Raw genomic sequence first — 14,473 nt, 5'->3', positions numbered from 1 at the left:
ATGGCGCGTCCAGTGGATTGTGATGTTTAATGACTTGGTGCTTGTTCAGCTAACGAAAAAAGTTACATGATCTAAGGTCGATCACAGATTTCATTTTCATTCCAGTTAAATTTGATGGTGTTAACCTGATTTTTAGTGTTAGCATGTCTAGAAAACTGTACTTGAGTAAGTTTTTCTAAAATATGAATTACTAGTTGCGTCTTCAACTGCATAATTGGATTACTAATTATCGGCTCTAAAAGTATTGCATTATTACTAATTATTTCTAAATCCCATATCAACCTCGACCAGCTGAACAATAAAGAAAGACATGAAACTGCTCTAAGACTTTAAAATAAATATAAAATTGCATAAACGGACCAAAAAGGAGGTTAACACGTTAAATCCACTGTTGCTTTATACAGAATTATTCATAATATATAGTATTATGGTCTATATAGTGTTTGAAGTTACCTAACTAATTACATTAGAGAAAGTAGTCTTTACTTTTTTTTTTTTAAGGGAAAAGTAATTAAATTACAGTATTTAGTAATGCATTTGACCCAACGCTGGTTACAGTCATAGTAACTAGTATTTTGGTAGCAGTTAAAATTGTTTTTGTTGGGAACTATAGTGGATTAAAAAGGTTCGTCAAAGTTGAGAAGAACCCAAAAGGTACTTCAGATGTTGACTACTGTACATTGTAATTTATGTTGGAATCTTTTGGACTGATTTCAAATGAATCGATGCTAATTCCTTTAATTAAATGTTATTATAGAACCCCCCTCCCCATTTATTTACCACTTTATTTGAAGGGAAGTGATGCATCCACAGCTTGGTGGCGCTGTTACTCAAGTCACAATACTTTATAAGACTGTAAATTTGGACTTTTAAAGTTCCTGGAAGCTTTTGTGATGTCCTAGTCCTTGAACTGTAAAAATGTACCACCTTGGTAAAGTGAAATGTGGTACTTGCCTTACCACAGGACTCGAGCAGGTGGTGTTTGAATCCGCCGCCAGGTGTCGCTGTTCTCATCACGGCATTCACGAGGCTGTAGTGCTGGTGTCGGAGGCTGGAGGCGGTGTTTTATTGTATGAAATCAGTTTGGGATCAGTCGTTCAGTCATGGCGTCTGGGAAGACAGTGGATTGCAGCGCTTCCCGCGAATAACCACCGACAAACCGACTTAACGCGACTTCTACCGCTGCTTTGCGCGTTACTTCCGCGGAATATCATTTAACGACATAGTTACGGAGTTATCCAGACGCAAGGAGTATTTATTCAGCAGTAAAGGTAAGATTCCGGGTTATTTTATTGGCTCGCAATAAACCGGCGGCGGCGAATAAGAATAACTATTAATCTTACGATCTCTAGATACATTGTAGCGGTTTCCATGGCTACACGATTAAATCTCTCGCGCCGCCGCTGTTGCCACGCGTCATATCGTATGTTTCCACTCCTCACCTCTGAACATCAAAGATTTACTATAGTGCTTTACCATGGTGCTTTTTTGCGGAACTCTACTATACTTTTACGTTTAGCAAAAATACTATGGTGATACCATGTTTTGTTTGATCCTACAAGAGTACCTCGGGAGTATACATGGTATAGCGATGGTAGGTTATTTAAATGGCACTCCAAGGTACTTCCAAGAATGCATTGGCCCTTGTCCAAAAACATAGTATTACCTTGTTGCAATTTTGGTACCATAGTAATAAAATGGTTTACAAATGGTTTTCTTTAAAATATTTTAGACTACCATGGTATTATTTGATAATGGTATTACCACAGTATTGCTTTTCCCTCAGCCTGCTTTTTAACTAATGCAACGCAGCATATTGATGTATGGACTTAAACCAGAAGTAGATGAAGCACCAGTATTGACTTTTTTCTTAATTGCATAAATTTTTCACGTGATGTGGTTTTTTATGTGGGTGTGCAAGGCATTATGGAATTTCCCTGTCACATGAATTCTTGATTTGGCTAAAACACACACACACACACACACACACACAAAGTCAATGCAGCTTAACCTACTAACATCTGAACCTCAGGGATTACTCGACTAACCTACATCTGCTGGCCCACTGTAAGCACACGCATTGGCATGGATTTTCCAAAGTCTTTTATCAAAATGACCACGGTAATCATAATTTCTACAGTTTTAGCATCATATTTCATGCCATAAATAGCCATTTATTTACTACATTTATTTATTTATCTTATTATGCATAAATTTACTATGGTGATCATTATTGTTATTTCTGTAAAAGAAAGAAAAAAAAAAAAAAAAAAAAAATATATATATATATATAAAAATCTTAATAAATAACAGCCCACTTTTCTTATCATTGCACGACATGCACACTAAAGTGTGTACTTGGTACTTAAAAGTTATGGGGTGTAAAAATGGAAAACTTTTTATTTTAGCCGTTCATTTACACAACAACATTTTGGGGGCCTGAAAACAAACTTTGGAATTGGGTTTCAAAAGCGCAAGTTTTCGGAAACAATACTGTTATCTTCTCCATGAAAACTACGCAAATGCAAATTTGTGAAAACGGTGACGACATGCGTAAGCGTGTTACGTGTTCAGTCTGTAGGAATGCATATGTGTGCATGCAAAGTGTCATCGCCAACTACTGGCCTGGCATGATAATACTATGGTGGCCCAGTAGTGCACAACACAACACCTAGGACTAATTTCGTTGTTTTGTGCTAATTTCGCTGTGTTCCGACTTTTTTTCCATTGTGTTGAGGCTTGTTTGTGTTGTGTTGTGCTTTGGCTTGTTTCCATTGTGATTTCATTGTGTTGTGCACTACTGGGCCACCATATAATACAGCGCTTTTAGTCATTTATGTGAATCCGTGTGAATGCAAAGAAAAACGTTTCTGTTTTTAGTACAATCATTGTCATGCATGTTTGAGCATGTTAATCACAATACGAATTTTCAGTATTGTTTTGGTATTTAGCCAAAATGATAAGTGTCGTACTCATTTAATATGTTTACAAGCAGTATATCCTCAAAGTCTGTTTTACAGAGTTTCCCTTCCCATCAGTCCCTGGGCCAGCGGTGTTGAACCATGCGTTCAGATGTGTATGTTGTTGAGTCTGTCTCAAACTGAAGCCTCTGTTTCACTCCGTGCGCCTCAATGAACACTGGGAACTTTCAGGCAAACAAGTTGAAAGGCAGGTTAACTAGCAGAGCGAGAGTCTGGGAATGAACCCACGCTGCTCGTAATGTGTTCCTCGTTCGCTGTTTTCTGTGATGGGTGTGTGTGTGTTTGTATAGGATGGAAAAAGAAAGATGTTTGTGTGAGAGAGTTTAAATAAAGTAACAGTTTGGGAAGGCATCAAATACCCTGTTTTACCCCGCATGAGATCATTGACTAGCGACTTGCTACTGAAATAGGTTTGCACTTTGGTTTTAATGAGACACAGGGAAAACGTACCCATTAAGCACACTTCCATTTTTGAGATCAGATTATAAAAAGAAAAAAATAATTTATTATCCTACTTGATGTCTTAACCAATTGATGTGTTTGTTACTACATCCCTCCTGTAATTTCAAGTCAATTAGATCATCGCACACTGAGATATGAGTCTCTATGTGTGCACACTGTATGGCGGCCATTTTGAAAGCTGTCTGAAAACTTTCACCAAAAGAGGAACTCCTTAAATGTGCGTTTTTTTAGATGTTTAAGCCTTTATTTTGGGTGAGTTTCACTACTTATTGTAAAATTAAGAGATTAATGTTCAGACTTTTGCATATTATAACCTGGAACTTGGATGTGGGAAATAATTACATTAGATCCGAAAGATAGTTTTAGCAACACAGCGCAGATGCTACAGAACACAGTTAGCTGACTAGCTGTATAAGATTGTGTGCTACGCTAATATATTACTTCACAGGCATTACTGGCTTGTACTTTTACATCCATAATATTATACATTGACAGTTTATTGCTGGTCTGTCGTTTTACAGTGCTGTAATTTTTAAAGATTTCATATTGTTGCAAGGTGAGCTTAAAGGGTGCACGACTATGAAAATCACAGCTTCAGTGTGACATCAATAAGAAAAAGTATAATTTCATAGATATGGTTAATAATAGTTGGTCATATTAAAATATGTATGAACTTAATACATGACCTAGACTATTTATTTAGCAAAATCCTGTCATTTTAATGAATATTACATTAAATTTATAAAAAATAGTTGCTGCTGCGATTAAGCTCAGTGTGCTCTCTTTAAGCTCTTCCGCATTGAACGTCTATGTAAATAATTCATAAACAGACTGTAAATATTAACTGATGGTTGTCACTTTAAGTTAAGTTAATCAATTTTCTATGGATTCTGTCGACTCAAATCTACAGACTGGTTCTGATCTTTGGCAACTACAGCATCAACTTCTCCAGACTGTGGACAATCAGAGGAAAAGTCATGTAGTGTATTCCAGCCTTAAGAGACTATAGTTAAGTCAACATCCATTTAAAAAGAGCTTTCATAATGAGGCCAGTTTCTGTGTTCATCCCCATGAATTAAATGTTTTATTTGATTTTTGAATGTGTTACTTAGCTGAACGTGGACTAGTCTAGATGTTGCAATGTGCTTAAATGACACTTCATTAGGAATATATAACTGATCGACGTGAATGCCTTGTTGCTTGATTTTAGTATTCTGTTTTTTTCCTTAAAATAAACAAGAACTTTTAATAAAGCATTATGTGAGCTTAATGGGAACAGGGGTGTGCTTAAAGAACACACAAATGTACCCATTAAGCACAGCCAGACTTTTTGAATTTAATGATGTACAGTATATCTTAATTGAAATGCATTTAAAATAAAATATTTTTGTGTGAGGGATTAATATTTTATTTTAACATAACTTTTTGTACTGAAACCAATATCTTGTGCACTAAAAATGTTTCAGTGTAGATTTTGGTGAGCTTAATAGGTACGTTTACCCTAATAGCTTTTGTCCAAGAAGTACTTCCTGTTTCTTCTCTCAGACGAGTTGTTTATCTGTGTGTGACCTTGCTTCTGTGTTCACATGCTTCCTATTTTGTGTAAAACTTTCCCATTTGTGGCCTGCTTGCACAGGTTTCCCTTTCGCACATTTGCCAGCGTTCACTGTGACAGGTTAGCATGAGACGCTTCCTGCTAATGGCAAATTATAGAAAGACGAACTGCAAGGAATTGCATCCTTCTCATGGGCATTTAATAATTTTTTTAACTTTTATTCTTGAGTTCAATCTCATTTTTGGCTCATTTTATCTGTAAAGGAAAACCTGCCTAATAATTCAGCACACCTGAAATAAGACGTTTCTGACTATCAGCCTTCATGGACAATTATATATCACTTATAAATTATTAAATACAAAATCAATAGTAGTTACTAAGATTGATGTGGTTTGGAATTGGTAAAATGTTCTTGGAAAAAAAATATGACCAGAATATCAACTTACCTAATAATTCTGCACACACTGTATAATGACACTGTGGTAACTGCATAGCAACAGGCAGATAGCAGTGCATAGCAATGCCCTAGCAACCAGCCAACAATGCTATAGCATCCATCCAGAACACTGTGGGAAGTAAAGAGCAACATGCTTAAAACCACTCAGAATGCCTTAGCAACCACATAGCGAGATACCACAACACCCTAGCAACTGCTTAGCAATGTCTTTAATGATAAAAAAAAAAAGTGAAACTTTTTAAGCATTTTGGCTTAAAAATGATTCATTATCGATTATTCAGCATTTACAGTTCGTTCAAATATAGAGCTATACATATTCATACACGTATAGAGATGCTTTATAGCAGAAAATCAAGCATCTATTGCGTAAAGTGTTATAAAAATAAATGTCACGTGACTTCTACATCCACATCTCTCTGATCTGATGCTTTCTTAACTGCTGTTTTCGTCATGTTTGTGTGTATATTTAGTTACTGAGAGGAAAGCGTGTTATTTACGCATTCATCTAAAGCAGTGTCAGGATGTTTGTTAACAGTAAACCCATTGTTTGCTTATAATAGACTTCTTTTTAGCCCTAACCAGAGTGAGTATATCTAGAAAATTTTTTTGTTTGAATTTTTGTAAAACTTTCCTACACTCCAAGGTTTGGTTTTGTTTGCACGTCCCACGAGTGCCATGTGCAGGCCCTTACACTACGTTGAGATCAAACGATTATTCAAAAACAAAAATATTTGTTGTTAATAATGTCGACTAATCGTTTCAGCCCTAGTTGTCTGTTGTTTCAAAAACGCGAAGGAAAAACTTTTTTTGGTACATTGTTGTTGTGTAAACATACATTCACTTGCAACCTCTGAACAACTTATTAAAAACATAAAAAGATAAAATCTCATATTGTAATTTGTTGTTTTGTTTCTGTATATGCTGTATTGTACAGCTCTCAGTGCGGCTGAAATGAGATTAGAAGCTGATCTGATCTATACGCGGTTATGGGAACGTGATCCCTCCTCTTTATGTTTGTCCGATCTCCTTTGGGAAAGATTATGAGCTCTGAGGAAACAAATGAAGCTCCTCTGAGATGATATTAGCAGAAGCTGGAGTGTGAGAAAGTCTTGTTGAATCTGCCTGCAAAAGAAGCTCGGTCAACCTGTCGAACCAGTAACCGGTGCGCTTCTCGTCATCTGTGTTTCAAACCGGCGCATGGTTTAAATGCAAGCTTTATCCAACAACAGAGGAGTTTCTTTGCTTTTTGCTTTGTAATTTCTGCAAATGGCCTGTTAAAAATGGGTGAACTAAAGATAGCGCGAGGAAGATTAAAGATAATGAAGGTGCATTTGTCATTGTGTTTCTGTAAGTGGGTTTTAATGGCTCTGGTTTGAATGGAAATCCAGTTCTTTAGAGGTCTTTGTACCCTGCTGTTTGTGTTTGCATTGTTCTCGTGATCGGTCTCTCTGTAATTAACGGGCCACTCTGGTACAGTGAGGCTTTGCTAATAGAGCGGCAGACGTTCATTGGTTAACACATAAATTAGACTCTCAAGACTCTGTCCCAAACGAGTGGGTTTTGGGCGGGTAATGAAACTGCCAGCCGAGGGGGATTAAAGGTCCCCGAGGAGCCGCTTCTCAATTACTCATTCAGTTTAAATGTGTGTAACCAGTAACTTCGGCCCGGGACAGGAAAGAATGGGCCCCTTTATTGCGGTGTTTGTGCTTGTGGACCGGCCCCTGAAGACTTCATGGGAGCCTGTTGGTCTTTCTCTGTCCCGTCCAGTCTTCTTCTGTTTTTCGTGTCTATTATTCTTGCTCTGTTTTTCTTACTTTTTACTTTTGTTAGTCGTTATTAACCAGTACCTGACAGTAATGTTGGTTGATAACTGTGCCCAGATGGTCAGTTAACAAAAGTGTTAGAGATAAACCGATAAATAAGGCAATACCGATAAATCTGACATTTATTTGAGATTATCAACTGCTTGGTTGATCAAGTAATGTTGATTTACTGATATGTCATTTAGCCAGATTAATCTGCCAATATCTGGTCTTTTCATGATTATCGGTTGGTAACTCTACCTAAGTGTTAGTGAAGGACCGATAATATTGGGCAGACCATTAAATCGGCTTAAATCTGGCTGTTTTAAGATGATCAGTGTTGACCAATAAAATGACCACTTGGTGATTTGCAGAATTGGTATAACGAGCCCTTTTTTGAGTTTAATAACAAATTTGTCAATGCATAATGCATCCTATAAAACAAAACAGAAAATAAAAATGAGAAAGTTGTGAAAGTAAATTGTGTAAAATAATTTGTATTATTTATTTTATGCATTTGTTTAGATTAAAAAATTGATTTTTGCTTGTTTATTTATTTTTTTATTATTAAGTAAATTGTGTAAAACAAGTTTATTTTCATTAAGATTGTGTATTGTCTTCAATAATTTTGGATTTTATTATAATTTTATTTATTTAGATTTAATAATATTTAATCATTTAAAAATGTCAAATAAGTTATTTTTATTATTGTATTGTTTTTTAATGTTTTTTTATTTTTATTTTAAGAGTGGCCCTTGAAAAACAATGTTTTTGGCTTCTCTTTTCATCATCTATAACAGTCCTCTTTGTCACACAAAATGTCAAACAGCAGAAAGTCAATCTCACAACCAACTTGTTCCATTGCAGGAAAGCTCATGTTACAGTGAACGTCTCCCTCGCTCCCTTGTTCCCTTGATGAACAAAGCTTTGTAAACGTCTGCTAAGCTCTATTGATCTGCTCTAACCTCATTAACATCACATCCTTTAGATCTACTGTTATCATAATGCCACAGATAGACTCAGCGGGTCTTTGGGATGGTGGTTAGTGTAGTTTTCTGACGGTGTAGATGCAGAAACCCCCTCAAGCCTGTTAACCTGTCCAGACTCGTCTCTCTCTATCACACATCAAAGTGCTGATGAGGAATGTGATTCTTTGGGAATCAGATGAGAGTTCAGAGTCTGGATCTGAGATTCAATCAGTGCTGGAATGTGTTTATTTATTTGTTTATTACTGCTCCTGTTTAGTGTTAGAGAAGTGATCAAGCTACTGAGTATTAGTTAGTTCAGTGTCGCGCTGCAGTCTTTGCCCATTTTTTTTTTTTATTGTGGCTTAGTTGCACTGTAATTTTTTGTATTCTTTTGCATTACATTGCATTTTATTGCATTGCATTTTTTGCATTGCATTGCATTTTGCTGTATTGCTTCGCCTTTAGTGGCATTTCATTACGTTGCATTTTATTTTGCTTTATCGTATGTTGTGTTTTTTTGTAGCCTGTGCATTTTGTTTTATTTTTCTTTATTGGATTTTTTGCATTGCATTGCACTTTATTTTGCTTTATTGCATTTTGATTTATTCATTTTTTGCATTACATTTCATTTTGTTTTATTGTAAAGATTATTGGAGTATGCTTTGCAAGAAAATACGTTCAGTCTTTCTACTTCAAATTTCATGTACAGTTCAGTGTTACTTTGTGTTATTTGTACGTATTTGTGAAATTTACTTGCAATTTCTGAGTAAATCTGCATCAGTTTTGTTTTGTTTTGTTTTGGTTGAACTAATGTTCATGTCATTTGCATGTTTTGGTTGTAGAATTGAATCCTGATACTTTGTTTTGTCATGCATGTAGCAGTGTGGTTTCTCACGTGTCATGTTTGTTTCAGTATGTAAATCCTCGTGGCAGTGTTTGTGTTGTGTAAACACCAGGAAGCACTACTGTACATGTTCCTGTCATGTTATGATTGTACTGTACTTCTGAGGTTCCTGTTGAAGAATTGAAAGTGTCGTCTCCATGGAAACCACTTCAGGTTGTCATAGGAGAAGCTTTTCAGTGCTATGAGCGGATAATTGGTCTCATCTCTCTTTGATACAAATGCACCGTTTGTACGTTTGATTATCCGTTGCTGAGGTGTGTGTGTGTTTCCTCACATATCATCAGCTTCAATAGCGCGGTTAGGCTCGTTCTCCTTCTGTGATTCCTGTAGTAACTCATTCCATGCAGCTACATGTGTTTGAGCGATACAGGTTTTTCATTGGCTGATGTCTAGAGAACAGGCTGGCAGATGAATGATATTTTTCACCCAAACACAAGGGTTGCTGCACTGAATACACAGCGATATTGTTTTTATTCAGTAGTTCAATAAACAAGATGGCTATATATCAAGTAACTGACATTTTAGAAACAATATGGCAGCTGTTTGCTTTTATTGTGCTTTGCCAAAGAAAATAGATAACAAAAGGAGTGAAAATAGAATGAGGCAATGATACAGACTGAGGCGTTAACAACTATTTTAATCACTAATCGGTTCATACTTTTTTGTTTTTTTAAATTGTGCAAATTGGAAAGAATAATATACATATATTACAAACTTTATATAGCCTATTACATTAAATATTATATTTTATATTTACAAATATTTAAAAACGTACATATATTTATTTTTTTTATGTTATTTATATTCAAAATAGTATCAGTGAAACAAATATTTCTATTAAAAGGAAAGTTCATCCAAAAATGTAAGTACCGTAAATTATGTAAATCATGACACAGTTTTCATTTTTTGATAAACTATCCATTTAATTAGTCGTGCAGACATGGCCATTATCTCATAACGGCTAAATACTGGCCAATTAATCTGTCATATTATATATTGGTCCATCACTATTTTATGCTCTTATTTATGATCATAGTTTATAGTCATTTTTGTATTCAGAAAACCACTCAACATCAGTGTCAGAACATTTGCCAAATTGCTGACGAGCAAAGACCGTAAATCTGCGGTTTATTGCTACTGTTAATAGATTGATGTTCACTGAAATACTGGTAACACTTTACAATAAGGTGTCATTTGTTAACATTAGTTCATGTATTAATTAACATGAACGAACAATGAACACTACATTTATTACACTATTTATTAATCTGTTAATGTTAGTTAATATAAATAAAAAATTTGATCGTGTAACCCTTTATATGAGGGTAAATGGAATATTTTGGAGGATGTCTGTTAGAGGGTAAATTTCATTAAGTCTCAGTTCCTTAGAAAGATGGGTTAGCATGAGGACAATTCCAATAGAACTAGTAAAAGCTGTTTTTAGTGTCTTAGTTGAAGGAATTTCCCATCTTTAATGAACATTTCTGCTTCTTAATGTGTTCAAAACAAGTTGAAGGTTAAAATGATTGTCCATTCAACCACGCAAGCTTATAATTCAGTCATTGTCTTGGAGGTACAGTGTGCGATCTGGTTCTTTAGGGTTAGAAATCCCTGGATTTAATGCCTCTAAACCCTTCCTGAACCCATAAACTCTGCGTTTTTCAGTGGTGAGAGATGATGGGCCTATTGTTTGACTTTAAGCCATCACTACATTATTAAAGACCTTGAGTTCTGGACAGTTTTTGTGAAAGTAGTAGTTCAGTCAAAAACATGTATACAACATACAATTGCACTGTATTTAATTTTATTGCATTGCATTTTTTGTATTGCAGTAAATTTTGCTACAATGAATTGCATTGCATTTTAATGCAATGAATGGTATTACTTTGCATTTTATTGCATTTTATCACTTTGAAATGCATCACACTTTTTCATTTGCATTTTTTATTGCATTGCATTTTGTTGTGTTGAATTACATCTCATATTATTACATGGAATTGCATTAAATTACATAACGCTGTATTACATTGAATTGCAATTTTAGCAAGGATGAACAAAGGAAAAACAGATTAAGATGGAATTGAAATCACAAAGCATGTCTACTAAACACAAATTTACCTGACCTGTTGCTGCCAGGTTGAATTGTAAGGTTCACTTCTTTACCAATGGTCGTAATTTTTTTGAGCTGGTCATAACTAACAGCTGTGTTTATTTGGATAACTAGCAGTCAGGCAGAACGAGGGTTAAAATCAAGACGTGTGTGAGAAATTGCTGTAGCAGCTCAAGTTGTTTACTGCAGAAATACACATTTCAGGAATCATAAATCATTCCACGCGCCTTGGCATTTTCCAGGGCAGCGCAAGGTTGAAATTCCAGCTGCAAAAAAGGAAAACTATGCAAACGTCCGTTGCAATCACTAGACCAGCTTTAGAGAAAAGTACTGTGGTGATATCATGGTATAGAGTCTGTGTGTTTTGGCCCTCTTATAAATGTTATAATAAAAAATTATTTGTGTTGTCAGGTGGGTTTGCAGAAGTATGGTGGAGCCAGAGGAGCGGCCCTCAGTGGCGGGCCAGAGGCTTGGGGCCCCTGAGAGCATGGGCATCAGTACGCTGGAGCCTGGTCAGCGGCCCCCCACCATGCCCCCCGGCAGACAGGTCTCCATCCGGGTCCAGATGCTGGATGACACTCAGGAAGTCTTTGAGGTCTCGGTAAGGCATTATTTACCTTCTGTTGTTTTTCATTTTCTTGCATTGCTTTTTATTGCATTGGACGACATATATTGCATTGCATTTTGTTTTACTTTATTTTAATTATTGCATTTTATGTTCACCTTACTTTATTTTATTGCATTTGATTACATTTTATTTTTTATTGCATTGCCTTTTGTTTTATTGCTTTGCATTATATTTTATTTATTGCATTTTATTTGCATTTAACGCATATAAGACAATAACTGGACAGCGGTGGACAATGTAAGGAGGTCATGTGACAACAGTATTTGAATTGCTTTTCATTGCATCATTTGTATTATATTTCTTCAGAGTTGTAGGCAGGAAGCTAATTTTTAATTTTCAGCACAGCTCTGGTTTAATTGTGTGGAAAACCCCTGCATTTCATATGTGATTAGATCTGGCTGTGTACCTCAGCAGGCCAGCCAGAACATACTAAAGCATCTGCTGCTTTCCACCTCAACTTTAGTCTCTTTTGTGTTCGCTTGCCCTCCTGTTTCGTCACTTAAGCTCCCTAGGGAATGCTAATGATTTTGAAAAGCTCGGTCTTGTTCACTAATGAGAAAATGCCCTCATTGATCGCCACCAAGGGAGCCATAAGCTCCTCAGGCATGTTGGGTAAGTGAAGAAGAAGGAGAAATCCCTCAGAATTCCAGCTTTTTTTGTATCTTCCAGCCACTCAGCAGGCAAATACAACCCGAGCTGAAGAAAAAGCAGCAGACAAATGGACGGCAGCTCATTCTGTTACCTGACTCTTTGTTTCTGGGGTTTGTGAAATGTATATGGGTGGTTGGAGGCACACCCAGCTCTCCGGTGATGCCCTGAGGGCAGTCAGGCTCCACCTGATGCTGTTTTAATATAGAGATAAGGCCTATAAAAGCGCTGAGCTCCTGTTCTGTGGCTGTTCCTGTTTTGAAACGGCCAGTAAACGCTGTCAGTCTCACTAAATTGATTTTTGGTTTCCTGAGGCGATCCACAATCAGTCTTCGTCCAGACGTGACACCTGACTTGTGGAGAAACAGATCACCTGCGGTTTCGTTTCATTTGTTTTCAGTGTGCAGGGCTTTTGACAGCTCTTTTGGTTTTGTTTGATTTAGGCCTACTTGGTTTTAGCTCATTGTTGGAATCAGTCAGTGGATTAATCTGTTTTTAATGATTGCAGATTTTAGCCTCTACTTCATTCAGCATTCTATTCTATTCTATTCTATTCTATTCTATTCTATTCTATTCTAATATATCGGTCATTTTAAGATCAGCATCAGTCAATAAACCTCCCGATAACCTTGGCTGTTTAAGTGTTATAACTAACCTTTGTGTCAACAGCAAAATCTACTGTACCAGCAAACTTATAAATAATCACAAAACTTCTAGAGAATTTTTTGAAAATATTGTGCATAATTTTTTTTATTATTATTATTTTTCATTTTATTTCACTGTTCATATTTAATTTCATTTTTTCATATATTATTTTGAAAATGGGCATGAATTGAACTTAACTCATGTGCTAGTGTTATTTTGGTTTTATTTAGTTTTATTAATATGCTATATTATACTAGTGTAGTTTTCACTAATATTTAGATTTAGTTTTATCATTATATATTCTACATTCATTTTAATTTTAGTTCATATTCTAGTACTTTTGTTGTTTTGTCTATTTATTATTATTATTATTATTTTTGTATTATTATATTTAAAATGTCTATAGAATTTGTATATTTTTTTTTATTGCAGTTTTTATAGCAGTGGCTAATACATTTTTCGAGGAAATAATTTTTTTTATTTTTTGTGGTGGGTGATAAAAAAAAAAAATGTGCAAAAAAAAAATAAAAATCACATAGACGTATCAACTACTCGTGGCATCTTTTCTTCATAAAATGCTAATTTATAGTTCAGTAGAATATGTTTATTATTATAACGTCCATCCTGCTTGTTAGGTCTATTCGTATCTACACCATCAGCCGTTGAAGAAGCCTTTTGGGTGGTATGCATTCATAGCTGATCAGAGGGAAGAATGCTGCTCTTTTCTTCTTTTTCCCAGAAATCTCCTGGAAGAGCTGCTTTCCTACTGAGCCATTGAAAGCCATTGCGTTCTCCTCCAGATCTCTAAAGTGAATCTGACACACCTGCCACAGCGCAGATGCTCTCTGGCAAGAATTCAGAATAAAATGGATAAAAAATGGATGAAAGACTTTATCTGTCGTCTAAAGGCCAGAGGTGTGAAATCATAAATATGTATCGTAAGCTTGTGGTTTTGTGGAATCAATGATGGAGGGTTTCATATTTCTCACACATTGAGGTGGTTGTTGTTTTTTTTATGGAGAATCAAATAAAATATTAAATCAACATAAGACGAGTGATCACAACTAGAGGTCAACTAATTTTTTCACCGATAACTGGGTTGGACCACACTGGCTGATAAACCGATTAAGCAACCGATAATCTTTAAAATGGATACTGAATGAAAACAAACATAACGCTATAAATAAAATAGTGATGAAAATATTACAAAAATATATAAATATAAATACAAATTACAAAAATATATAAAAACAGTACTGACCCATGAAAATGTACCATATGGATTTTGTAGATAACTGATTGTTCCAGCGTTA

General features: G+C 35.5%; 1 protein-coding gene across 2 annotated transcripts in view; it reads left to right on the top strand.

Annotated features, from left to right (window-relative positions):
• Positions 1-1,073: 1,073 nt before the first annotated feature.
• The window catches only part of farp1 (FERM, RhoGEF (ARHGEF) and pleckstrin domain protein 1 (chondrocyte-derived)), a 79,885-nt gene continuing 66,485 nt past the window's right edge, over positions 1,074-14,473 (top strand). For both annotated transcript variants that reach the window (XM_058773628.1, XM_058773633.1), the window contains exons 1-2: positions 1,074-1,271; positions 11,651-11,840. In XM_058773628.1, coding sequence (XP_058629611.1) covers positions 11,667-11,840 — 174 coding nt within the window. In that variant the 5' untranslated portion in view covers positions 1,074-1,271; positions 11,651-11,666. The remainder of the gene's footprint in view (positions 1,272-11,650; positions 11,841-14,473) is intronic.

The sequence above is a fragment of the Onychostoma macrolepis genome, chromosome 01 (assembly GCF_012432095.1).
Source record: "Onychostoma macrolepis isolate SWU-2019 chromosome 01, ASM1243209v1, whole genome shotgun sequence".
Classification (NCBI taxonomy): domain Eukaryota; kingdom Metazoa; phylum Chordata; class Actinopteri; order Cypriniformes; family Cyprinidae; genus Onychostoma; species Onychostoma macrolepis.
The sequence above is the reverse complement of the archived record's forward strand: the minus strand, read 5'-3'. Positions and strand labels throughout refer to the sequence as shown.